At 34.0% G+C, this 27,182-nt stretch overlaps 1 protein-coding gene across 7 annotated transcripts in view; it reads right to left on the bottom strand.

The window, feature by feature from the left end:
* Positions 1–27,182, bottom strand: part of VPS13B (vacuolar protein sorting 13 homolog B) — a 950,112-nt gene that overhangs the window by 158,390 nt on the left and 764,540 nt on the right. For all 7 annotated transcript variants that reach the window (XM_031954131.1, XM_031954187.1, XM_031954247.1 and 4 more), the window contains 2 exons: positions 25,053–25,260; positions 24,548–24,732 (listed from right to left, as the gene is read on the bottom strand). In XM_031954131.1, the coding sequence (XP_031809991.1) occupies positions 24,548–24,732; positions 25,053–25,260 (393 nt within the window). The remainder of the gene's footprint in view (positions 1–24,547; positions 24,733–25,052; positions 25,261–27,182) is intronic.

Below are 27,182 nucleotides of genomic sequence, written 5' to 3'. Positions count from 1 at the left end.
GATGTAATGGAATATTATTGTTCTTTAAGAAATGATCAGCAAGATGATTTTAGAGAGGCCTGGAGAGACTTACATAAACTGATGCTAAGTGAAGTGAGTAGAACCAAGAGAACACTGTACACAGCAACAAGAAGATTATGTGATGACCAACTGTGATGAACTTGGCTCTTTTCAACAATAAGGTGATTCAGGCCCATTCCAACAGACTTGTGAAGGTGAGAGCCATCTGCATCCAGAGAGAAGTTAATGGGGATCAAATGGGGATCATAACATACTGTTTTCACTTTTTGTTATTTGCTCACCTTTTTTCTTTTCTTTTTTTAACTTTCTGATCTGATTTTTCTTGTATATCGTGATAAATGTTTATAAGAATTGCACATATTTAACCTGTATTGTATTTCTTGCTGTCTAGGGGAAGGGAATGGGAGGAAGGGAGAAAGAGAAATTTGGAACACAAATTTTTGAAAGCATAAAAGCTGAAAATTATTTTTGCATATATTTTGAAAATAAAAGGCTTTTATTAAAAATTAATTAAAAATAAATAAATGTTAAAAAATAAAAGGAAAGAGCTAAAAGTATAGTTGTTGATAATTCAATGCCAACATGGCAGGAGATCTCCAGTGGAATACCTCAAGAATTTAAGCTGAGCTGTGTGTTTAATATTTTTGTCAATTAATTGGCATTAAAGGCAACATATCATATGACAACAGATTGAAGGAACTTGGGGATGTTTAAGTATAAATGATTCATAAGACGTCTTTCATACTCTTTGCCTTCACTGACAAAAAATAGGAAATTTAGAAGGACTAGCTAGTTTTATGGGAAAGATAATTAATATACTTTTAGTAAATTTGAGATGATAGCAGGTAACCTAAATGAAAGTAATTAATAGATTAATAAAGATGTGGGATTGGAGCTCAGAAGTGAAGTCTGAATATTTTTATTTGGGAATCAACTTGAGATAACACTTTAAGTTATGGAATTCATGAATTCTCTAAGGGAAAGAGCATGGAAAGAAAAAAGCAGAAGTCAAATACTGAATTCTGAGGAAAAGTCCACATTTAAGGGCAAGAGAAAAAGGAACTAGTAAAGACTGAGGAGAAAAAGTCAAAGAACTCTAATGAAGATATTCTCTTTTTCCATCTCTTACCTTTGTTTCTCTATCTAACTGGGATCTATAATTGGATATATATATATATATATACCTTCAATAGGCTACCCAGTATTCAAACTCAGTATGTCAAAACCTTTATCTTCTTAAAAGAAAATGATGCATTTCTGTGTGCAGGGTCATCATTTTATTTGCTTTTGCTCCTCATCTATCAGGGTGAGCTTCCATACTTTTTTTTTTTATTCTAATAATTTCTCATGTTTGGTGGCTTAATTTACAACAGCATAGGAATATAGCTTTTTTGGTATATACACTTCCTTAGCCATTATCTAGAACTTGGTTAATTCATGTCACGATTATTGTAACTTTATTCTCACTGGACTTTCTGCCTATAGATTTCTCCTGTTAGTTAAATAGTGTGTAATTTCACTACTACCAATATGTACCCATTGCCCTGTAAATCAAATGTAAACTTGTAAATGGGATCAGCTACATAATCATTTCATCTTTCACTAAAAGGTGAACTATAATTTATGTGACAGATGCGGTCTTTGGGGAAAAAATTGCCTATACACCAAATTTCTATAGATTGAACCATATTTTCCTTTTAACTTATACAATTTCTGAGATGCATTTTCAAGAAAACATTTGGTTCCCAGATGTAACAACAACAAAAAAAAGTCACCATTAAGAATGCAGAAAACCATATTCTTGATGTAGTGAAAAAAAACTCTGGATTTGGAGTCAGAGGCATTATAAACCCAGTTAAAAGATTTGGGTTCTTAATACCTATGTAACCTTGGGCAGATCCCTTTATCTCCTCTCTGGGTCCCATTTTCCTTATATGTAAAATGATGGGGCTGGATCTCTAAGGTCCCTTCTAGCTCCAAATCAATGACTCTATAATCCTTTTAAAAAGCATATATTTAAGGGAGAAGTGATAACTCTGATAATGTTTAAAATGTTCAAAAACTGAATTAGAGTAAGATCATAGAATGGTGTACTTGAATGGCCTACAGAGATCATTTAGATCAACCTCTTTAAAACCAAGCTAAGAAACTGAATGCCAAAGATGTAAAGCAGTTGAGCAGTGTAGGAACCTGGACAAAGCCTCTGCTCAGGATTCTGTGTGCAGGGAGTGGCCTTTACCCAACAAAGGGGGAACTTATATAAAAAAGCTTAAAGGGACCTAACTTTTTTGAATCATTATCACTTATTTATGAGGGAAATAATATAACACATCCACAACCATGTAAAAAGGACTATATTTTTCACTTAAGTTTATACTCACTTTGAATATTCATGATTTAAATATTTTTTCTAAAACTTCTTATATGCATGTAATTCTTTATAGAATGGACAGATAGTTTTGTAAAATATCCCCATTCATTTGAATGATAAAGTTTTCCTATTGTCATCTGGAATTAGAGGTAAATGCAAATCTTATTAATTTGATTGCAGGATTAATCCCTGGGTGATTTTCATAAGTTTGTGAAAGGAACCCAGAAATTTATTGTTTTAATTTTCAGCTAATCATCCCATGGCAGTCACTCCCAAACAATATAATTTTACATGTCTCTAATCATCAAATAGTTCTGTCAAGATGATAACTTAATGGAGATGGAACTCAATTTTAAAAGGAAACAAGAGCGAATTCTTGTACAAATTTAAGAATTCTGCAAAAAAAAAAAAAACCCACAAAACTTTCTAATTTATTTCATATTTATGTTCCATAGAGTGCTCTCAAATGAAGGAAGAATCTGGTAAGAGAGATTAATCAGTTTTGTCATCTGAAACAGGAATAAAAACTATACCTTTTTTTTTTTTTTTAGGTGGCTGTGAGGCTTAGGAGAGAGAATTTTTATAAAGAGCTTTGCAAAGTTTAAAGCACTACATAACTATGTCAGGTATTATTACTATTAATTATACAAAAATGACAATACTGTCTGTAGGAATGGGGGATCAGGGAAAGAAATCACTTCTTGTTGAGCAGAATAAGGGAAAGCTTAAAGGAGAAAGTAACATTTGAGCTCTGAAAGTTATGAAAGAAACCAAAAGTGCCACAGAAGTCAAGGAAAGGAAATAGTAAAAAGAGGATTCATAAACAATTTCAAATCCTGGAGATCAAAAAATGAGAACAGCAGAACCACTAGACTTGCTGGCTAGGTAAATCAATAGTGACCTTTGAGAGAACAATTTCAATGGAGTTATGGGATTAGAAACCACACTGCAAGGAGCTGAGAAGCATGTGTAAAGGACAAAGGAGAAGTAAGTTGCTGTGAATTATTCTTCCTAAAAGTTTAGTAGTGAAGAGAAGAGGATAATGGGTTAATACCTTTAAGGGAAAGTTAGGCCATAAACCTCTTTTTTTTTTTTTTTTTTTTTAAATGGCCAGGGGAGATCTGAGAATACTTATGGACAGAAGAGAATGATCTAGTCGGAAAAAAATCAGTCAATAGGCACCTATTATGTGTCAGACACTGTGCTAAGTATTGGGGATATAAAGAAAAAAAAATTCTGATTCTTGAGGAACTCACAAATTAGGGGGAAAAAAATCACACAGATATGTAATGTCCGGACTAGCTTTCTGGAAGGCCTTGGGACCAGCTTTGGTCTCAACAGAATAATCACCACAAGAATAGTCAGGAATAAAGTCCAAAGTCTTTGTTGTCCCCTTTATAATCTGTGTCTGTCATAGTCTGACCCAGGCTCCTCTGCCAGGCTGATCTTAATGCAGGAGGCAGGAGAGCCACCACGAAGAAGGTCAAAGATAGAATGTCTCTCTTCAGTCCTTGTTGGCCCTTATATATCTTATTGTAATTACATCATTACAGCATACTGAGTATGTGTGAACTTAGAGAATCATTATATCACCATGCTAAGTACTAAGTATATATGTGAGCTAGAGGACCATTATCTCTCATCAATTCCACTGAGTTAACACCTTGTTTCAAGTATACTTCTCCAAAGTTCTGCCCTCTACATAGATATATGCAAATAAATTATATATAGGATAAAAAAGGAAATGATAAGGGGAAGGCAGTAGAATTTTTTTTTGATTAAAGCTTTTTATTTTCAAAACGTATGCATAGATAATTTTCAATATTCATCTTTGCAAAACTTTGTGTTCAAAATTTTTTTCCTTTCCTTCTTCCCCATCTTCTCCCCTAGATGGCAAGTAATCCAATATGTTAAATATGTATAATTTTTCTATACATATTTCCATATTTATCATGTTGCACAAGAAAAATCACAGCAAAAAGGAAAAAAAATAAGAAAGAAAACAAAAAGCAGGTAAACAACAATAAAAAAAAGTGAAAATACTATGTTGTGATCCACACTCAATTCCACATTACTCTCTCTCTCTCTCTGGTTGCAGATGATTCTCTTAATCCACACATCTATTGGAACAGCCCTGAATCATTTCATTGTTGAAAAGAGTCACATTCATCAGAATTCATCATCCCATAATCCTGTTGTTGCTGTTTTCCTAGCTCTACTTACTTCACTTAGCATCAGTGCATGTAAATCACTCCAGGTCTTTCTAAAATCATCCTGCTGGTTGTTTCTTACAGAACAATAATATTCCATAACATTCATATACCACAATTTACCCAACCATTCTCCAACTGATGGGCACCCACTCAGTTTCCATTTTCTTGCCACTACAAACAGGGCTGTCACAATCATTTTTGCACATACAGGTCCCTTTCCCTTCTTTAGTATCTCTTTGGGATATCAACCCAGTAGTAACACTGCTGGATGAAAGGGTATGAAAAGTTTAATAGCCCTTTGATTATAGTATGCTCTCCAGAATGGTTGGATCAGTTCAAAACTCCACCAACAATGTATTAGTGTCCCATTTTTCCCACATTCCCTCCAACATTTGTCATTATCTTTTTCTGTCATCTTAGTCAATCTGAGAAGTTTGTAGTAGTCCCTTAGAGTTGTCTTACTTTGCATTTTTCCAATCAATATGATTCAGAGCATTTTTTCATGACTACAAATAGTTTTAATTTTTTTTACCTAAAACTGTTCATAACCTTTCATTCGATATCAGAGAATGGTCTGAATTCTTATAAATTTGAATCAATTGTCTATGTATTTTTAAAATGAGGCCTTTATCAGAACCTTTGGATGTAAACATTTTCCCCCAGTTTATTAATTCCCTTCTAATCTTATCTGCATTGGTTTTGTTTGTACAAAATTTTTTTTAACTTAATAAAATCAAAATTATCCATTTTGCATTCATTAATGTACTCTAGTTCTTCTTTGGCCACAAATTCCTTCTTTCTCCAGAGATCTGAGAGGTAGACTATCCTTTGTTCTAATTTGCTTATAGTATCACTCTTTAAGTCTAAATCATAAATCCATTTTGACCTTATCGTAGTATAGGGTGTTAGTTATGGGTCAATGGGAAGACAGTAGAATTAAGAGGGATGGAAAAATTTCCTGTAGAAGGTGAGATTTTAGTTGGAAGTTGAAGGAAGCCAGGAGGTGTAGATGAGGATGATTCATGGGTTAATCACAAGGGCATAGACAGAATGGGATTAACTCTGGCAAGAAGGGATCTAATGCTACTTCTCAGAATACAAAGAAAGAAAAGAGGTGGAGCTACAGAAAAGTTTTTTAAGTCTGGAGAAGGGCGGCTGGAAGTATGGCTTCTTTCTTCTATAATATTATGTTCTTTCTTTTTCATTTTATAAGACTCGGCTAATGTTTCTGTGAGGCAGTTCTTTGAGGTAATTCCACAAAAGAAACAGTTCTACTCAGGAAAATAGAAAAATTAATCAGTTCCTACTTATGAACCCCTTTAAAAAATATTTCCTCGCTGACCAACAAATACTAACGTAATCTTTAGCCTCCTTAAGTCAAACACTGTGCAAAGATGAAATGGATATTTTTGTAAGAGTATTTAGTAGGAAAACAGAAATAAGCTAATAAAATATCTACCACCAAATAAAGCCACAGGATAAAAATGACTTCAGGATTCTTTCAGTTTGCAAATGTTTTTCATTTATTTTAAAAGCACATCTTATTGACAGATTCCTTCCCCACCTCCTCCTTTTTTTGAAAGGCAAGGAATGCTAGCATTTCAAACTATTTATTGGCTTTTGATTTGAAAAAAATCTCATTTGCTATCTAAGCTTTCTAAAAAAAAAAAAAGAAAAAAACTCAACACAACAAGAACACCCACCCCTCACTCTCAACTACACACATCAATATATTTCCCATGCAGGAAGCCAAACTTTTCTTCACCTATGACAGACTAAACTGTCAGAAAATATGAGTCAAAAAGGTAGAAAAGAAGCAGGGTGAGGTTACCAAAGTGCTAGCTATTGGACCTAGGTCTGTAGAATCTAATTCTGACACTGAACACCCACGATGCTCCTTGAGACTGAGGAACTGAAAGGATCCATCTCCTTACTTCTGACAGGCCCTGGTCTAAACTTCTGAGAGCTTCCCATTTTCATCTAAGGTAATGGCAGAAGTTAGTCAAGTTAAGACAAATAAGCAACCATATATTAAGTGCTCAGAATATGCTTATTCTGAGCTCTGAGAAGGTAAATATAAACAAAAAGAAAGGCAGTAGCTCTCAAGGAGCTTACATTCCAGAGGAGAAAGACAACATAAAAAAGAGAAGCACAAGAAGGTGGGAGATGTGTATGGTGGCTAAATTTGGAGCATGAAGAATGGCTATTCTAGATCTTTTCTGAAAATATAGGTTCCAGGAAGAATCTTCTAATGAGTATAAGTGATAGCAGCACAGCCTAACAATTCAATTTAATAAACACTTCTTTATCTTCCATTTTCCTAATTACTATCAGCAGCTCTGTCTGATTTTTTTTCCATGAATGTCTTGTCCCCCTCTCCTCAAACTGTGTACCCTTTGGTCACCCTCTCTTCCTCTTCAGCTTCTTGCTATTTATTGTCTTCCTGCAGGACAGGGACTTCATTTTCCTGTAGGACAGGGACTTCATTTTCCTGTTTGTATCTCCAGCATTTAGCAGTATCTGGAACCCTGAAAGTGCTTAATATATGTTTGCTGAGGATGTTCAAAGAGTTATGAATTCAAAGATAACCCTCTCCAGCTCCAACAGTCTCAGTAAGGATCTTACAAATTCAGCAGAGGACCAGCCATATGAACAGATAAGTAACACAAGATTATTTGAAGGAGAGCACAATTAATAATCAGGAAAAACTTCTTGTAGGAACTGGGACATAAACTGAGTTTTAAGAAAGATTTAAAATCCTAAGAAATGAAGCCAAGGAGTGACGGCATTTTGTGCATGCAGGACAAAGTGCAAAATCATGGAGGCAAAATATAGAATAATGAACTCAAGGAAGAGAGATTGGATCAATTTAATTGGAAGGGGAAGAGGTCAATTTAACTGGAATATACTGTATGAAGGGAAACAAGTCTTAAAAAAAAATAAGCTAGTGTCATATTATAAAATTGGGGAGCCGGTATTTTATCCTAGAGGCAAAAGGGAATCAGTAAAGCTTCTTGAGCAGGGTATTAACCTATTCTTTAGGAAGTCTCCTTTTGCAGACATGTGGATAATAAACTGGAAAAAACCAGGAGCAAGGAAGCCAATAGGGAGGATGTGCCAACAATCTAGGTGAGAAGAGATGAAGGTCAGAACCAGTGTGACAAGTTTATAAATAGATAGAAAGGATTAGTTCTAAGAGATATGGAGTTAAAAATGACAAAACTTGGTAACTGAATTAGGTAGGGGAGTGGGGAAAGTGAAATGAATCAAAGGTGAACACAAGATAAGGATGACATTTAAGGATGACAGTCCTTTATGAGAAAAAGGTGGGTTTATGGGGAAAGATTGATTTTAGTTAGAGTTTAGTTTGAGATACTGGTGGGATAACCAGGTAGAGATATGCAATGAGGAATGGCTAAAATGGGACTAGAACTTGATGGAGTAAGTAGGACTCTGTGTGTGTGTGTGCGTGTGTGTGTGTGTGTGTGTGTGGCCTCTGTTTAAGGAGGCTGGAAACCCATGAGACCTGAAGAAATCACTGGAGGAGGGTGTAGAGGATAAAGAGAATAGTGTTTTGGCCAGAGCCTTGTAGTTCCTACATGGTTAGGAGGAGAAGAATGTTCATCCAGCAGACAAGACTGGAGTCAGAGTCTGGAAAGTAGAAGAAACAGGAAAGAGTTGCATTGTAGAAGCCAAAAAAAAATCCAAAGAAGAAGTGATTAACAAAGTCCCATTCCTGAGAGGTCAAGAAGGATGACTGGAAAAAAAAGGCCCTGGCTTTAGCAATGAAGGATCACCTGGATAACTTTAGACAGAAGCCAGTGTATCCCCATACCTATCATGGTGCCTAGTCCAGAGCAATTGCTGATTGACTGATGTGGGGAGCAGATTGCCGAGACAAGGATTTGTATATAAAGAGTTCAGACAATGATTGGTAAGAAGTTACAAACACAAGTATTGTGAAAGAGGCAGGGTAGTAGTCTCTAGTGACCACATGCCACAAGTACCTAAATCTCAAATGTGGAAAAATCTGTTACTCTCATTACCTCAAACAAGTTACTTGTACCTTGTTCTCTCTACTAAAATACAAAGTGTGTGGTTGTCTATTTTCAGTTATTTCTACACATAATTTAATGTTCTTAAAAATGTATAATAATAGAAAAATGTACTTAGGGCTGGAAGGACCTCAGGAGTCACTTAGACCTGTACTTTCATTTTAAGATGAGAAAACACTTGGTGGATCAAAAGCCAAATTTCCCATCTTATAGTTCAGAACTTTTCCTATTACCCTATGCAAACACTATTGGGAAAGATTCTCACTGCACATTTTCAGATTTTCTTATGTTTTCTATGAATTATCTAAAGAATTTTTCTTAAATGTCCAGTTGAGAAGACTTAGAAGAGGATCTAGTTCTATTCCCCAACACCAAAAGATTTTTTTATAGTGTGTCTTGGTTAGAAGTACTTTATAAAGCATTGTAGAGGTTTTACTAGTCCCTATTCCCATTTCAGTTCCTAAGAGTCTGTATCTACTGCTTGCTTCCCTAAGGCCCCCAGGACTATTTCCTTTTTCTTTCTTTCTTTTTTTTGCTTTTCAACAACAATGGATTTCATATCTGGCTTTAAGTACTACTCTTAAATATGATGGATAGGAGCAAAGTCCTCTGAGACACATTAGTGCAACTGCCAGTGGGCAGGAGGTGCACATAAAATAAATAGACTTGGTAATTCTGGGAACATATGTAGAGCTATAAGTAAACAGCCTAACCCAGCTGAAAAGAAGCACCCCAAAATGCTTCCTCTTACTCTTTTTTAATCTCTACACAATTCAGTCATTTTAGAACTCTGAGCAGTTCTTTGAAAGATTCTCCTTTTGTCTCTATAGCATCTGCCTAATGAAATATAAACCTTCTCTCTCAAACATATAAGTTTTTAGTGCCTTACCATGAACTTATTATGTGCTAAGCATGGGATAAGTACTGGAGATACAAAGAAAGGCAAAACCAGTCAGTCCTTACTCTTATGATCTAATGGAAGGGAGAACAACTAAGGGTCTGCAAAGATAAATTCAGAATAGATAAGGAGAAGGCACTAATAGCTGGGTGGAATGGGAAAGCCTCTTGAAGAAGGCAGAACTTGAAGTGAGATAGAAAAAACATTCTGGGTGTGATAAACATCTAGTACGAAGACATAGTAGTGAGAGCTGACTGTTGTATTTGAAGAACTGCTAATAGGCAGTGTAGTTGGAACACAGAATGAAAAGAGGTGAGTAAAGTACGAGAGGGAAAACATAGAAGGGGGAAGATTAAGAAAAGCTTTAAATACTAAACAGAGGAATTTATTTTTGAGCTGAGAGATAATAGGGAGCTATTGGAACTTATTAAGCCGAGGAGGAGTAACATGGTCAGACCTCTGCTATGAGAAAAATCACTTTGGCAGTTGAGCAGAGAATGGATAGAAATGGGGAGAGACTTCAGGCTGGAAGATCAGGCTGGAAGGAAGTTAGCATGCAACTATAGCAGTCCAGCAGAGAGATGATGAGGACCTGAACTAGACTTTGGGCTATGTGAGTGGAGAAAAGGAGCCATATGTGAAGGAGGCTTTGGAGGTGGAAAAAATAAGTTTTGGCTATGAATTGGATATGTAGGATGAATGCAAGATTGTGAACTTGGATAAATAGAAAGATTTGTGATGTCCTAGACAACTATTAGGAAATTTAGAATAGGGGAAAATATTTTGGGAAAACATTATACCTTCTGTTTTATATGAGTTGAATTTGAGAAGCTTTTGGGAGAACCAGTTTAAGTTGTTCAGTGTCAAATTGTGATGTGAGACTGGAGCTCAGGAGACAGATTAGGGATAGTTACGTGGAGAGAGGAGCTAATGAGATGGTTAGACTGATGACAGAAACATGATTTCCCTTCCCCAATAAACTCCAGTGGCTCTCTGTTATCTCCAAGGTCAAATATAAAATCCTCTTTGACTTTTTAAGATGTTCAGAACCTTCCTTTTTTTTACCTTTTCAGTATGCTTGCACCGTATTCCTTTCTAAAGTAATTCCTGACTTTGGTATACTAACTGATTCTCACACAAGAAACATTTCACAAAGTTGATCTTGGCTTGGGCTCACCTGAAATGACTCATTCTTGAACTGTCTATCTTTTAAGGGCCACTCAGGGGAGTAGCCAATTGTTTTTCCAACTAATGACCAAAATTTCCTTTTACTTCAATCAAAGAACTTTGTTCATACTTCCTAAGTGATCACTTTTTTTTTTTTTAATGGTTAGTTTGTTAAACAATCAATCAATAAACATTTACAAAATGCTTACTACATGGCAGGCACAATGTTAAGAGCTGGGGAGCAAAAGGCAATCTCCTCCCTTAAGAAGTTTACAATCTAATGGGGAAAAAGATATGTAAACAAATATATACAGGATAAATAAGAGATAATTAATACTTTGTTATCTGTCCTTTATTTTTTGAGATTGTATTTCAGCCTTCCAAAGATAGGGGTTGGATATGGCTGGGGTGAGTTGTTAGTCAAACATTAACTCACCTATACATTGTTGTTGTTTTTTCAGGAATGGAAATCAAGTTAAAAAAATCAGAACTCACAGACTATTTTTACTTTTTGGAAATCTGGAATATTTGTCTAATTCCTAGAAAACTGACCACTAATGGATTTAGGGGACAATTAATGAATATAATATATATGCACTAACAGAGACTATACCTATAGCAATTAAGTTGAAGATTCTTAAAATGCTGATATAATGATAGAATATTGGAGGCTTATAATAGTGTTAACATAGTGATATATATAGTCCTAAATTTCTTAGATTATGTGAAACTTTTGAAGCTGATTCATAATTAGGACAGTAAGAAAAAAAGTCTTGTCAATTTAAAAGGTTTATTGATAAAGTGGAAGATTAATTTATCCTGGGAAGTAAACATGCTAGAACTATTACTGATATACAATTATCATAATGTAAATTCAACACCAATTGTGGAAAATTTCATAATATGTAAACATCTTTTAAAGTCTAAGAAATGGGATGATAGTTATGGAAACAAAGAAATTTCTAATATGTAGTCACATCACTTAAAAGGATATATAGCTCTAAAAGAAAAAGAAAAATATAAAATTATAAAATTATTGACTGTGATGAATGAATGGAGAAGATGAATCGAAATGAAGGACAAAAACAATAGCTGAAGAAACATAATAATTTAATCTAAGGTCTCAGTCTATTAAATACAAAGAACGTTATGAATGCACCTTGGAACAAAGATTGCATAGACTCTAGCATGTGGTCTCCCCTGGGCTTACAAGTATGCAAAGCCTTTTTTTGTTCTTTGTTTTTCCAACTTAATTTTGTGGTGCTTTTATAATTATACTACTATTACTTTAAAAAGTCATTTCCCTGACTTTTAAATTTGATAAACAAAAGTGAATTGTGCACAAATGCATTGATTTTTTTGGCTTACAGAACTGCCTCTTTCTACTAGAAATAAACAAATTACACAGCTTGCTTTTGTATCCTCTCTTCCTGTTACCCTTGTGAACACTTCTTTTAAGGATTCCAGTTCTTATTTTTCCCATTTTGAAATTCTGTACTAAATTCTGAAGCCAAGAAACTGCCTTTTCAATAAAGAAAGTCTATGAAATCATGCACCACCAAAATAAATCTTCCTCTTTTTCCCATCAAGTCCACTTTTCCTCTTAGAATCCTTAACTTTTAAACATCTATATGAACCTCTGTAGATATATGTATAGATTTTAAGTGGAAATATAGCTGCATATGCTGCCTTATGACATTATTTATCTTTGTGTGTGTATATATAATATATATATATATATTTTTTTCCTTTTCTTTCCTGCTAGATGACAAGCCTCTTGGGGGTCAGGATACAGCTTCTGCCTCTTTGTACCCAAATACAACCACAAGGAAATATTTACTTGTAATATCTAATATGTGATAGCAATCATAATAATACTTCAAAACAAAAAGAACCTGTAATTTAATAGATATAGGTGTACCCTCTATCAAAAAAGATCTCTCAATCTTTTCTATGTCTTAGTAGAGATAATAATAATAACTGATATTTATATAGCAGTTTAAAATTTGAAAGATGCTTTGTATACATTATCTCATTTAATTCTCATTCAAACCCTGTAAGATATTAATCCAATTTTTACAGATGAAGAACCTGAGGTGTAAAGAAGCTTAAGTGATTCACAAAGCTAGGAAATTTCAGAAATGGAATATGTACTCCATTTTGGATCTAGCACTCTATCCATTATGCTATGATTAGAGGGAAAAAAAAAAAAACCCAATCAAACAAACAACCCATTACCCTTTGACTACACTGGTGATAAGACTCTCTAAACTGGTCCTTAGATAACAGGCAATCTACCCCTGGATCTGTATTCAAAATCTATTCAATCTAGTAGGATCTGCTAATAAGCAATATACTAGTGAGAAAGGGAAAGCAAAACTTTAACCTATGTAAAAAACTATTTTTTACATGTTGAATTAAGGAGAGCACTGCTTTGACCTTGGTGATCAATTAAAATATTTATAAGTCATTTAACTGCAAATGACGGATTAGGAAAAGGAAATTTTGCACAAAGTGAATATTTTATAAAGATATGTTTAACAGGAGGAGCACATGAACCTGGTTCATATAGCATACCATGATACAGTAATATTCAATAAGCAATCAAGAATAAAGGAAGATAAGTTCTTAGTTTCAGAAATCAGCAATTACAGATAGAAGGCAAAGTGGTTTAATGAAAAAAAAAACCAAAGTAATGAATAAAACAAAGTAATGAGTATGAGGCCACCTTTGTGTTAATGTCAATATTGTCATTGAAAAGAAATATGATCTTAGACATTTAAATAATTTAGCTGTGTCTTAATTTCTTTAATAAGAGAGAAAAGAATATAGTAGAACTTCATGGTAACATGGCTCACTGTTAGACACATTTTGAACATAATAATATACAAAATTTAGTTAAATAGGAGATAAATAATTTCAAAACATGATTATGAAGGGTGAATTACTGATATAATATGTTAGTCATATGACATAACCTATGTATTTTGTTCTCATGACATTTCCTTCAGGTTGAAGCCTTTTTTCTTTCCATCTGAACCTATCAAGATTCTACACATCCTTCAAATCCTTGATGAAGTTTTCCCTGATCACACCAGAAGTAACCTCTCCATCCACTGAACTACCATGCAATTTGCTCCTTTATTACTTTCCAGTCATTTACAAATATTAGCTATTATAATAATAAATTATATGATATATAAATTATATCTATCTATATCTATATCTACCTTGTCTCTCCAATTAGATTATATGTTCCTAGAATATAGGGATCATATTCTATTCTTTAGATCTAGCACAGTAACTTTTACATAGTGGGAACGCAAAAAAAGTTGTTGAACAAAACCATGTATAAATGATTTAATCCATAGATGAACCTGTATAAATGAATAGCTTTACCTCACACCAACCAGAATATGTTTATGATTTTAAATAAAAATATGATATACTCATAGGACTTCTTCTTATATTACCAGCAGAATCCTGTCTCCTCACTTATTTTCATTCATATTATACAATAAATGTAAATACCTTGTTTTTATATATTGCAATGAAGTGAAATGAAGGAATCAAAAAAACTATCAGCCATACAGTTAACCTGAAAAATTTTTGGATTATTTTAAGATCTTTTTCAGCTTTAAAATTCTATGACTTTGCAACATGATAAAATTCAGTATCTGAATTTCTTTAGTATGAAAAGTATATTTCTTTACAAATTTTAAGTTTTATCCTAGTTCAGTCAAGTTCAAAATGATTTATCTTATGCTTTTTAAATGATGCTCTTAACTGTGCTTCAAAGAATTTCCCATTTTGTTGACTATAGCTAAATAAAGCATATTTAATTTGAAAAAATTAAAACATAAGGAAAATTACAGAATGCCCAACACAAGCTTTCCCCCCTTTTTTGTGGACAAATATATTTAATACTGTGTTAAAGCCATATTTTTAAAAAATCTCCCTATTAATTTCAATTTTTAAAATAAGGTAGAATTTCTCCCACAAATTCTATTAATAAATTATGATATTGACAGTAATTTATGCAGATAAATTTTTGTTCACTGGTGCTGTAAGGAAGTTGATCTAATCACAGAAAAAGAGCCAGATAATGAGGTGTTAAACTAACTGTAAAAATGTGGTCATGCCAGGTGACCCCTTTATGAAGTGAAAACGAGTCCCTTGAGTTACTCAAAAAGGAAGCAACACCATAGAATGAGGAATGACAGGCTATGCTTTTCAGTGACCTTTATGGAATTGAGTAAGGGGAAACTATAAGAAACCAAATTGATATGGGAAAGCAGAAGTGTGGGTAGAGACAACTGCCATAAACAATGAGGCTGAGAGTATGGGATCAAAGCTATATGGGCAAAGTAGGTACAAGGAGCATCTAAAGAGATGCTATGTTGTTAAACTCCTTCAGGTTCTAGACAATGTAGTTTTAATTTTGTATTTTCTCTTCTTGGGCTCCTTCATGGAAGCCTGAAATCTTTCAATTTATTGTTATTATTACTTATAATTTTGTTTTCGACATTTGCTTTACATTTTTATAAGCTGTGTTAACTGCAAGTCTTTGCTGATCTGGGGTACTTTCAGCAAATACAATTGGGAGGCAGAAACCATGGCAGAAACATTTTCAAAGAAATACAAACAAATCTAACACTTGATATGTTTTGTCATAAGTTTTATCTCTGACTGGTAGCTCAGATTTAAAAAAAAAAAAAAAAAAACAAAACCAAAACAACAAAGAGCAAAGAGAATTAAAGATTCTTTTATTCTAATTCTCAGAATGGGGAATTTTTTATAAAGAGCCCACCTGGGAAATGAGAAGGGGCAAATAGGAGTACACTGTGATTGTTACTTCACCTCACCACTGCTACTTTATTTGTTTCTTCCAGGAGCTGGAATTACTGGCTCTCTTTCTCTTATCATTAATTTTTACTTAACCAAAGTTCCTGACACACAACAGCAGCTTAATAAATGATTTGTTGACTGGCTCCTTCCTTGAAACTCTCAAATCTCATTCATTCTCAAACAACCCTTAACCTACCATATCTTTATAGTACTTTTTCTCTTCTCCCTATTGTAGCTAAATTCCTAGAAAATGACCCATGCCACCATTTCATTATTTCTCACTCACCTTTCAATCCTTTGCAAGACTTTTGATATCTCCACTTGACTATAATTCATTTCAAATCTAGTTTAATTCTCAATAATGTCCTAATTGCTAAGTCCAATGGCCAAATTTTTTCAGTCTTCTACCTTCTTAACCTTTGATGCATTCCCTCCTCCTGGAAACTTTTCTCCTTGGATCTCCTCTGACTCAGTCTCTTTTGCTAAATCATGTAATTTTCTGTTCCATAAATATAAATATGCCTACAAGGCTCAGTCCCAAGGCATCTTATTTTTTTTTTATCTAATTCTTCTCCTTTAATGACCTCATTATCTACCACACAGACATAGTATATCCATATCCTAGATCTCTACATACAGTATTCATCTCTCTCGTGAAGTGAACTCTAATACTGCAGTGTCAGCTACAATTATGAATATGGATACCCACTGAATATCCCATTGGTATTTCAAATTTGTAATGGGCTGAAACTGAGCAGATGCAGTGAGATCCAAGCACTTAAGGCTAATTATCAATTGGACAATTCTCTATCAGTATAGGCTTGGAGAAAGAATGGCCCTGCCTACTATGCTGCAGGCTTGATCTGTCATATAGGAGTTTGGGTGGAGGATTTGGTGGATGGAGGATTTGGTGGGTGGAGTGAGAAAATCAGAGTCACTCCTGGACGGATTCTGTTGAGTTTTGCTCTCACTTTGTATGGCCACTCTGTTCACGTCCAAAAACTCTGGCTGATTCCAAAGTATACAGGTATACCCAATCTTCACACAAATTGAATAAGTACAAAACAGATTCATTTTATGTTTCCCCAAATCTATCTATCCTCTACATTTTACGATTTTTGTTGAGGACACTACAATTTTTTTTCATCTCATTGGTTCATAATGTCAGATTCATTTTTGACTCTTTTCTCACCTCACCATCCAGTGAGTTGCCTAATTTTACCTCCACAATATTTTCCACATGTCTCTCATCTCTTCACTAATACAATCTTTATTCCAGTCCAAAATTTCATCATCACTTGCTTAAGTTATTGTGTTGGTCTCTAGTTCATCTCTAGCTCATCTTCTACACAGCTGTGTTGACTTGATATTTTTCAAGCACAGACATGATCATTTTCATTTTCCTACTCAAAAATATTCAAGGGTCCCCTACCATCTCTTAGACTAATAATAGAATTCTCTATAGTCTGGTGTTCTCCTAATTTTCTAATTTTATTTTGTATCATCCTCTGTTCACACAATTTGTTGCAGGCAGCTTGTTATTTCCTATATGTGACAATCAATCTTTTTCACTTGAGCCTCTGTACAAGTGATCCCCCAGGTCTAGAATGCAATACTGATTTCTTGCTGCTTCTGAGAATTCTTCACTTACTTTAAAGAAGTCAAGAAGCATCTTTCTTATTCCCCTAATATTCCTCAAGAGGTAGGTATCCTACCTCTTGAAATTACCTTGTATTATTTTACACATACATACACACATATTTTGTAGTTACTATTTCAGTAAGTGTTGCTTCCCCCCAGAAAATATAACTGAAGACATTCATCAGAGTTATAAGAATAATGGCACAAGTGTTATGCCATTTACTAATGCCAAAATCAGAATGTGATACTTTTTACATGTATTCAACATAATATTTATGGAGTACCCACTATGAGGGACACTGGGCAAATACCCAAATGAGTCAAGGTCTCTGCCTTGAAGGAGCTTAAGTCTAATAGGGAAGATAAGACAGGCATAATGAGGTGCCCTAAGTATTTCATTTATGATACAATGTAGAATGATATAAATTTGATTTACATCCTATGACTATATATCGCTTTTCATTTTTGTGGTCATTTTAATCACAACAATCTGATCACTTCTCCATTATCTCATTCTCTCTATAAATCTTTACAAGATGGTTTATACCTCAAACACTCTTTCCTTGAAGAAAAGAAGGAAAGAAACAAGCTTTGATTAAATGTCTACCATGTGCCAGGCATTGTCCCTATTTTATAAATGAGGAAACTGAAAGAGATCTAAGTGAAATGACCTCTCCAGGTTCACATCATTAGTGTTACAAGCCAGATATGAACTCAGGTCTTCAAGACTGTAGGTCCAGCCCTGCTTGAATAAAGGAAAAATAAGAGAAAATAAACATAAGTGAGGTAAAGGGTAAAGATTCTATTATGTGATTTCAGAGGAGGAGAGAGCACTGGAATACTATGGGACATTTGAGAAGAATGAAGAAGACAGCATTTGATTAGGGTCTTAGAATTGCTTTGAAGGATGAAAAGTACAAATTTGACAAGAAGTATTCCAAATAATAGAATAAACAAAGGTAGAAAAGAAAGTAAATTTAGGGAATCAGGAGTGACAGAGTTTGGCTGAAGCATAAGAGTGATACAGGACAGTAATGGGAATTAAGATTGGACTTTATTCTACAGCCAGTGGAGAATAATTGAAGGTTCTGAAAGGAAATGACATTATCCAAATGGTGGTACTCAAAGAAAATTACTCTGTAAGCCATTTACAACATGGATAAATGGAGATGAGAAATTAGAGAGGGGAAACTAGTGAGTAGATTATTATAAAAGTTTATATGTGAGATAACAAGGGCCTAATATTACCTAGGGTGATGGTAGTGGCAAAGAAAATGAGGGTAGAAAAATCCTCACTTTATGGAAATGAAAGACATCATGAAGGAAGAATAAATAAGAATGGCAAATGGTTATGTGGGAAAAAATAGAAGGAATCAAAGATAAGTTCAAAATCTTGAATTTAGGCATCTAGATGATTGAAGATATTGCTGACAATAGTAGAGACTGGAGTTAGGGGAAGTTGGATTTAAGGGAGAGAAGAGATTACACAACATGATCATGGTACTCAAGTTCCTTATCATTCAGTAATGCTGATTGGCCTTTAAAGTATACAGAAAGCAAATAGTTGGGATTTTTGGGCTTTACTCAGTAAATCTGCCATAAACTCTTTTTACTTACCAAAATATGAAGGAAGAAAGATGTACAATAAAAGCATTTAAAAACATGTATCATAAATAAAATAAAATATGAAAAAATCATTAAGAGTCAGAAAAATATTAAATAATCCAAATAATATATTAGGATAATCTCTTCCTGTTAATTGAATAAGATTATTTTCAAAAAATGAAATGACAGAGGAAACTGGGGCACAGAATCATAGAATTTGAAAACTAGAAGGGCCCCATCAACTCTCTTGTCCAATTAGTATGCAAAAGGAATCTCCATATAAAATAACTTGTTATTATAAGTTATAATATAAATTTATTATTATAAATTATTATAAATATATCCATCCAGCTTCTGCTTAAAGACCTTCAATGAGGAAGAATCCACTACTCTCCAGACAGCCCAATTTACTTCTGGAGAGCCCAAATGGGGAGCAAGTTTCTCCCTGACATCATCCCTAAATAGCCCTCTGCTTTCTATCCATTATGCTAGGTTCTGTTCCCTGGGATCAAAGAGAACAAATTTAGTCAATGATTCATTGACCTTCAAATACTTGAAGATAGGCTTTATGCTTCACTCTGCCATAGGCTAACCTTCAGTCTATCTTCATGTAATATGGAATTGAGGCCTTTCTCCATTCTGATTGTACTTCTTCAGATATCATCCAATTTATCAAAAGTTTCTTAAATCTTAAATCTTAAACCCAGAATTGAACAAAATACTCCAGATATAGTTTGATTAAGGTAAGAATAGAGGATTAGCACTTCCTGATTCTGGAAGCTCTGTCTCTCTTTTTCTTTTTAGAAAATAGTTTTATCCCCCATTCCCCCACAGTTACACGTAAAACATTTCACATTTGTTTTTCAAACTTTTCAGTTATAGATTCTCTCCTTTCTACTCCACCTGCCCTCTCACTAAGAAGGCACATGTGAAGTTATGCAAAACATTTCCATAAAAGTCATGTTGTGGAAAAACTCTAGATCTTCCCTCCCAAAAAAATCCTCAAAAAAAAGTAATAATAAAAAAAAGTATGCTTCAAGCTGTATTCAGACACAATCAGTTCTTTCTCTGGGTATGGGCAGCATTTTTTATCATAAGTCTTTCAGAGTAGTTGTAAATCATTGTATTGCTGAGAATAGCAAAGTCTTTCATAGCTGAACATCCCACAACATTATTATTATTTTGTACACAGTACATTTCACTTTGTTTGCATTCATGGAAAACTTTTCAGGTATTTCGGAGAGCATCCTGCTCATCATTTCCCCATAGAAATAATATTCCATCACAATCACATACCACAATTTACTTAGCCATTCCCCAGTTGATGGACATCCCCTAATTTCTAACTCCTTGTCCTGAGAAGAGAGCTCCTATAAATATTTTTGTACATATAGGTCCTTTTCCTTTTAATCTCTTTTTGGGATTCATGCCTAGTAGTGGTATTGTTAGGTCAAACGATATGCATGATTTTGTAGCCCTCTGGGCATAGCTCATACCTTTTGATCATTTATCAACTGGAGAATAGCTCTAATCTTTATTTATTTATTTTTATGAATTGGACTCAGTCCTCTTTACATTTGAGAAATGAGGCCTTCATTAGAAAAACCTTAAGTTCTGCCTCTCTTAGAGCAGATCAAAATTATATATATATACATATATATATATATGTGCGTGTGTGTATGTATTTTGGGTGCCACTTCACGTTGCCAAGTTATATTGGCATTGTAGTCAATGTAACTCCCCGAATCTTTTTCACAACTGCTCTTTAAACCATGCTCCCTCAACCTGTATTTGCAAAGCTGATTTTTTAATCCATGTATAAAACTATAACTGTCCCTAATGAATTTTATTTTTATTAAATTTAACCAAACATTCTAGTCTGTGAAGGTCCTTTTGGATCCTAACTCCATCATAAACCATCCATCATATCCAACTATCCCTCATAGTTTTGGGTCATTAGCAAATTTGAAAAGCAGGCTAGGTATTATAGAGGGCCGGAACGCTGAAAAGGTGTCCTTGAATCAAGGACAGCAGGGTGATTATAGTTAAACACCTACTCATGTAATGGTTGCACATGCTCAGTATGCTGTAGTGATGTAATCATATTGAGGTATTTAAGGGAGTCACAGACACAGAAGAAGCCTCTCTCAGCCACAGATACAGGGAAGACTTCAGCTCCAGACTCCAGATTCCAGACTCCATCTTTGACCAGCCTTGTGGTGGCCCTCCTGCCTTCATCACTTCTCTACCTAAAAGACCAAGGCCCATCCAGAGATCCTCCAGAAAGCTAGTCTGGACATTACAAACTATGCCTTTATACTGGTTATTAATAAAAGGCTTAGAACATATCTATGGGATATTCTATTGTAGAATTCTTCTTCCAAGTTGATAATGAACATATTAATGATTATTCCTTGGGTTTGGGCCATCCAGACAATTCAATCTCTCCATCTTTTTTTGGTACCTACTCTTAGCCTTTGAATGTTTTCTATTCTATCCTTTAAAAAAGCCTTTTGATTTTATCTCACCTTCCCAAGTATTCTTTCCCTCTCCTCTTTACTGCCAAATTACAAGTCTTACATTCACTTCCCTCACTTTTTCAACATGTATTCACTCTTTAAACCCTTGGAATCTGACTTACTGTGCCACGAAAAATTTGCTAGATAGTAACTATTCTGCTTCTTGAATAAATTTAAAAACTTAATGAATTTTACTATGTGCCTTAAGCACTGTGCTAGTTCTAAGTATGTGTGTGAGAAAGAGGGAGAGGGAAGGAAGGAGAGAGAGAGAGAGACAGAGAGAGAGAAAGAGACAGAGAGAGGCAGAGAGACAGAGAGAGAGATACAAAGACAGAGACAGAGAAAGAGAGATGAATACAAAAGTAACATAGTTCTTACCCTAAAAGAATTGATATTTTAATAGGGGAAACTATATATGTGGAGTGATGGCTAGGGAAAGTATTTTCCTCTGGGAAGTAACATGGATGACTGCAAGAATCCCTGTCAACCTCCCCTCTATGAAAATGTTCTCTTCCTCGTCAAATGTCTCACAGCCCTTAGACTGGACTTCTCCTTGGCACTTATTTCACTCTCCTTTGTATTATAGTTAATTGTAACAGGACCTATCTTTACCTTCATAGGATATTGGGTTCTATGAAGTCAGGGTCTGTATTGTAAATAAACTTTGTATCCCTACTGCCCAATATAGTATCTTGCATATAATAGGCATTTAATTATTTTGGTAAATTGTACTGAAAGAATGCTCTTTACCTTTTGTATCTCTAGCAGAGTCAAGGACCCTTTTTTCTTTTTTCTTAATTAAAGATTTTTATTTACAAAGCATATGCATGGATGATTTTTCAACATTGACCCTTGCAAAACCTTGTGTTCCAAATTTTCCCCTCCTTCCCTCATCCCCTCCCCTAGATGGCAGGTAGTCCAATACATGTTCAATATGTTAAAATATTAGATCCATTATATGTATACATATTTATACAGTTATCTTTCTGCACAAGAAAAATCAAATCAAACAGGAAAAAAAATGAGAAAGAAAATAAAATTCAAGCAATAAGAAAAAGAGTGAAAATGCTATGTTGTGGTCCACACTTAGTCCCCACAGTCCTCTCTCTGGGTATAGATGGCTCTCTTCATCACAAGATTATTGGAACTGGTCTGAATTATTTCATTGTTGGAAAGAATCACGGACTCTTTTTTTCACAGGTCATTTAGAATGCAATATACAAATCTATGACTCCACAAAAAGTCATAAGATCACTGATCTAGTGCTGGAAGGGACTTAAAAGGTCATTTTGCTTTAGTTAATTTTATTTTATTTTTTAAAAATTAAGCTATATACATTTTTTCAATCAGCAAAAATTTGCCTTCTCTACCTCTCATCCCAGGGCTCCCTCTATCCAACCACTCCAGTTGAAAGTAAGAGAAAAATAAAGCCATCATACAAAAATGTATAATCAAATAAAAAAAATTTTTCTGTATTGATTACATTCAAAGGAATATATTTGTCATTCACACTTTTTTTCTCTAACTTAAGGAGGTAAGTTGCATATTTTACCATTAAATCTTTTGAAATTATGGTTGGTCATTGCACTGATCAGATTTTCTAATTCTTGTTTGTCTACCATATTGTTATCATTGTATACATTGTTCTCCTGGTTCTGTTTTCATTTCTTTAGCTACTCTGACATTTTGGCTCCAGAGATGATCTCTGAAACCTCTTTTCAAAAACAATGGGGATGTAAGATGACTAAATTCTAGTAGGCAACTGAAATATTCTCCTTCAAAGTAGATCTCATAAAACAGTAGCACTCTAATGCTTTATAAGAATTATAAGTAAGTTAAGGAGCAACAGAAAGATGTAATCTATAACAATAATGCTAAATAATATAAATGGAAACTGAGGTGGGCTAATCATGTATCATGAACAACAGTCAACATGTAGATAGCTCTTATACTATACTGGAAGTATCTAGATATTATTACAGGAAGAGGCAGACAGACCTTTAAGGGCATATACTTAATGGAAAATTTATTGAAAAACATAAAGATAAGAATCATAGAGAAATATGGAGGGAAAGAAACCTGTATTGAGGGAGGAAGTGCCACATCATCAAGGCTATAGATTCACAAATGTATCAATGATTGTATTTTCTCATTATATAAAAATATTTTTAAAAACCAGCCACAAAGATATATAAATCTGACATTTGAAGAGAAATAAATAAATTTGGGGTTAGAGGGCACTGAAGTAGAGACTAATAAATTTATAGCCACTGGGATCATTTTGTATATTTTCATTACCACAACTTAAGAAACTCGATGATTCACTACAGAGTGCTAATAATTTGGAAGGTGGAATTTAGGATTATCTCTTGTGATATTATTAAAAATTATCAATAGCTGTCATGTTATTGATATGACTTATTTTAAAATAAAGAATTTTATTAGGAATAATGATAATAGTAATGAATAATGATAATAGTAATAAGTACTTTCTTCTGAACAATAATTGTCCTAGCTCAGAAAGAGCTCAGAAAGTTCAATAAGTCCAGTCACTAGTTTAGTATACATTATATAACCCATATCTTGTTTGTAAATACCGTGTATGATAAATACTAAGCTAGTGATCTATCTCCTTATCAGACTCTGGACATGGATCTATTTTTCTACTCTAGAAAAAGAGTTTTTTGGTTGACTACAGTAAGGGGGTGAAAGACTAGGTAAAATGGTAGAGTAGAAATTAGAGTCGACAATTTTCAACTCAGTCTGAAGATACAGGTCCAAGTTCCAGGGTCAGTATTAATTAGCTCTATGATCCTGATAAAGTCATTTGCACTTAATTTCATCTTTAAGTGAGACCAATAATTGTATTACTTTTTCCAAAGGCCTGACATTAGGTCTGATGATGATTTATGGAAAGTGCTTTGTAATCAAAAAAATACAACAATATCACCTCTAAACAACTATTTCATTCTAGCCAGAAATCAAACAACCTCCTTAAGATAAAACAGAACAAGAAACCAAGTACTCTGAAATAAAAATCATATGTTATATATTTGAAATAACATTATCCTGAATTATTAACCTTTAAAAAAATCATCTATTACAGTAATGAAAATATTGACTGAAGGTATAGATTTGATCTAAAGTTTTTCTTAAATCATAAACACATACCCATGAAATTTATATTTTGTGTAGCTTTCAATACCTACTTGCAGAACATCCCCGAGGTCAGCTGTACTAATATCAGGATCCTCTGTGGTATTGAAAGGAACAGGGGTTATTCGAACAAGAGTGAGCACTCTAGGTTCTGGATATCTCCATAACATCATGCCTGGACTGTCTTCAGTTTCATTGTAAAACACAACTTCATAGACACCAGGTATTTTCAAGGACTCTGTCAAAAGAAAATAAACTCTAACTAGTTCTATCTTTTTAAGGAGATACATACTAGTTTGTTAGATGAAAAACAACCTGGAAGGATAAAAGAAGAGGACGTGAAGCAATTTGATCAATTTTATATGGTTCCAGACCAAAATAAGTGAAGAAATTTTCCCTTGATGGAAATTTAATGATGATATATCATTTTAGTATGGAAATATAGGTAATACGCTTATGAAAAAATGATTTATATATACCTAATTGATTCATTTTGAAAAAAAAAATCCAACCAACAATTAGCAGCCCCAAAGTAATAGTAAAATTACATTTTCTTACCAGCATCCTGTATATACTGAAATAGGCCTGTTCTTAGATCATCAGAACTTTGTTCAGTTTTAAAAGTCTGGTTCTTTTCAACAGGACATGGCATCTGTAGGACTTGAGCAGGAGCTGGTATCTCTGATTTGCCCTCATTATTTAGGTATCCGTAAAGTAGTTCATGTAGAAGAACTAAGCAATTCAAATGTTCTTGACCCCAAAAGACCTTTAAAAGCATATAATAAAAGTTAGAAATTTAAAAATATTTAAGGAAAATTATATATCAGAGATTTAAATGCGATTCAGTCGTAGCTAACAGCAAAGTTATACAGAATTTCTGAGAACTAGGTTATAGGATAGAATGTTTATTACAACATATACAGAAATGACAATAATAATCATTACTATTTTCAATGTTAAATAAAATCCTAAACTGTTCACACCAATGAAGAAATTATAAAAATTGGTGTTATCCTAGAAGTAGCATGTTGTGGCAGACTGGGTGCTGTATTAGGGACTCAGGGACACCCAGACCCAAATTCCACCTCAGATATCAAACACAATTATTTTTTTTTCTTTTTTTTTTTTTAATTTAATAGCTTTTTATTTACAGGATATATGCATGGGTAACTTTACAGCATTAACAATTGCTAAACCTCTTGTTCCAATTTTTCACCTCTTACCCCCCCACCCCCGCCCCTAGATGGCAGGATGACCAGTAGATGTTAAATATATTAAAATATAAATTAGATACACAATAAGTATACCTGACCAAAACGTTATTTTGCTTTACAAAAAGAATCAGACTCTGAAATATTGTACAATTAGCTTGTGAAGGAAATCAAAAATGCAGGTGTGCATAAATATAGGGATTGGGAATTCAATGTAATGGTTTTTAGTCATCTCCCAGAGTTCTTTTTCTGGGCATAGCTGGTTCAGTTCATTACTGCTCCATTGGAAATGATTTGGTTGATCTCTATAAAACACAATTATGTAACCTAGGCCAAGTCAACTATAAAAAAGGGGGTTGGATTTGGGCTTTAATGTCCCTACCAGCTCTAATAATTTCAGGTGTAAGCTCCATGAGGGCAGGGATTTTTACTGTTTTATTTAAACTATTTTATTTACCATAGCTCTTAGTATAGGGTTCTACACACTAGTGAAAGCTAAAGAACTGGTTGGCTGAATAAATAGTTATGCTTACAGAGATATTTATTTGAAGGAAAAGAATACTTGTTAACATTAAAAAAAAAAACAAGGTGATGAAAGACCCTAAATTTAAAAATCTTACTGAATAGCTCTCTGTCTTTTATGAATTTAAATAAAGACAATATGATTGTAGTTTTCTTCTTTTTCAAGCAGAGGAGGAGGGAGAAACACTACAAATGAATTTGAAGTAAAAAGTCAAAAGAAGTCTCCAACTCTTGATAAGAATGGATCCAGGTGCTGGATTTTAAAAGCCCCAAGAAACTTGAAATCAGTTTAACAAACTTTAAATGACCATTTCTTATGAAGATCATATGCGGAATCCTGACACTATGCTACACAGGCTACAATAAGTCTGTGGAGTTTCAGAACAAGGAGATATTTCCTATGAAGAAAAAGTCTAGATCTATTCACGAAAGGAAAAAGAATATCTGTCCATATACAATCAGAGAATGTTATAATTCAAAAGGAATCAAAAAGAGGGTATTTGATTTGATCCCCTCAGTTTTACAAAAAAATGGAAGAAGAAACATGACCAGTGACAAGTGATTGACTTCACAGAGTTAGAGAATTAACATAATTTGCAAATATACTGTGAAACATAAATGAAACACTAGGGTCAATATCAAAGGAAAGATAAAAAGATTATACAGAACTGAGAATATGAGAGTCAGTATAGCAATTAGTGAGTTGGTCTCAAAGCTAGGAAGATCTGAGTTCAAATTTTGCTCAAATTTTTATTATGAGAGACAAACAGAGACAAGGTCAACTGCTAGGGAAGAGAACAGGATGCTCCAGCCTTCAAAGTGCAGAGGTAGCCAATGCCCTTACAATGCAATGTGAGAGAACTGCTTATTTCCTGTTGTTGTTTCTAAGAGAAAATCCTCTGCTAGAATGAAATCATTGCTTTTACTTAAAGGAATAGTGATATAGAGATAAATG

Source organism: Sarcophilus harrisii, chromosome 1, assembly GCF_902635505.1.
Source record: "Sarcophilus harrisii chromosome 1, mSarHar1.11, whole genome shotgun sequence".
Lineage (NCBI taxonomy): Eukaryota > Metazoa > Chordata > Mammalia > Dasyuromorphia > Dasyuridae > Sarcophilus > Sarcophilus harrisii.
Note: the sequence above shows the minus strand (reverse complement) of the source record. Positions and strands in the feature narration are given on the sequence as shown.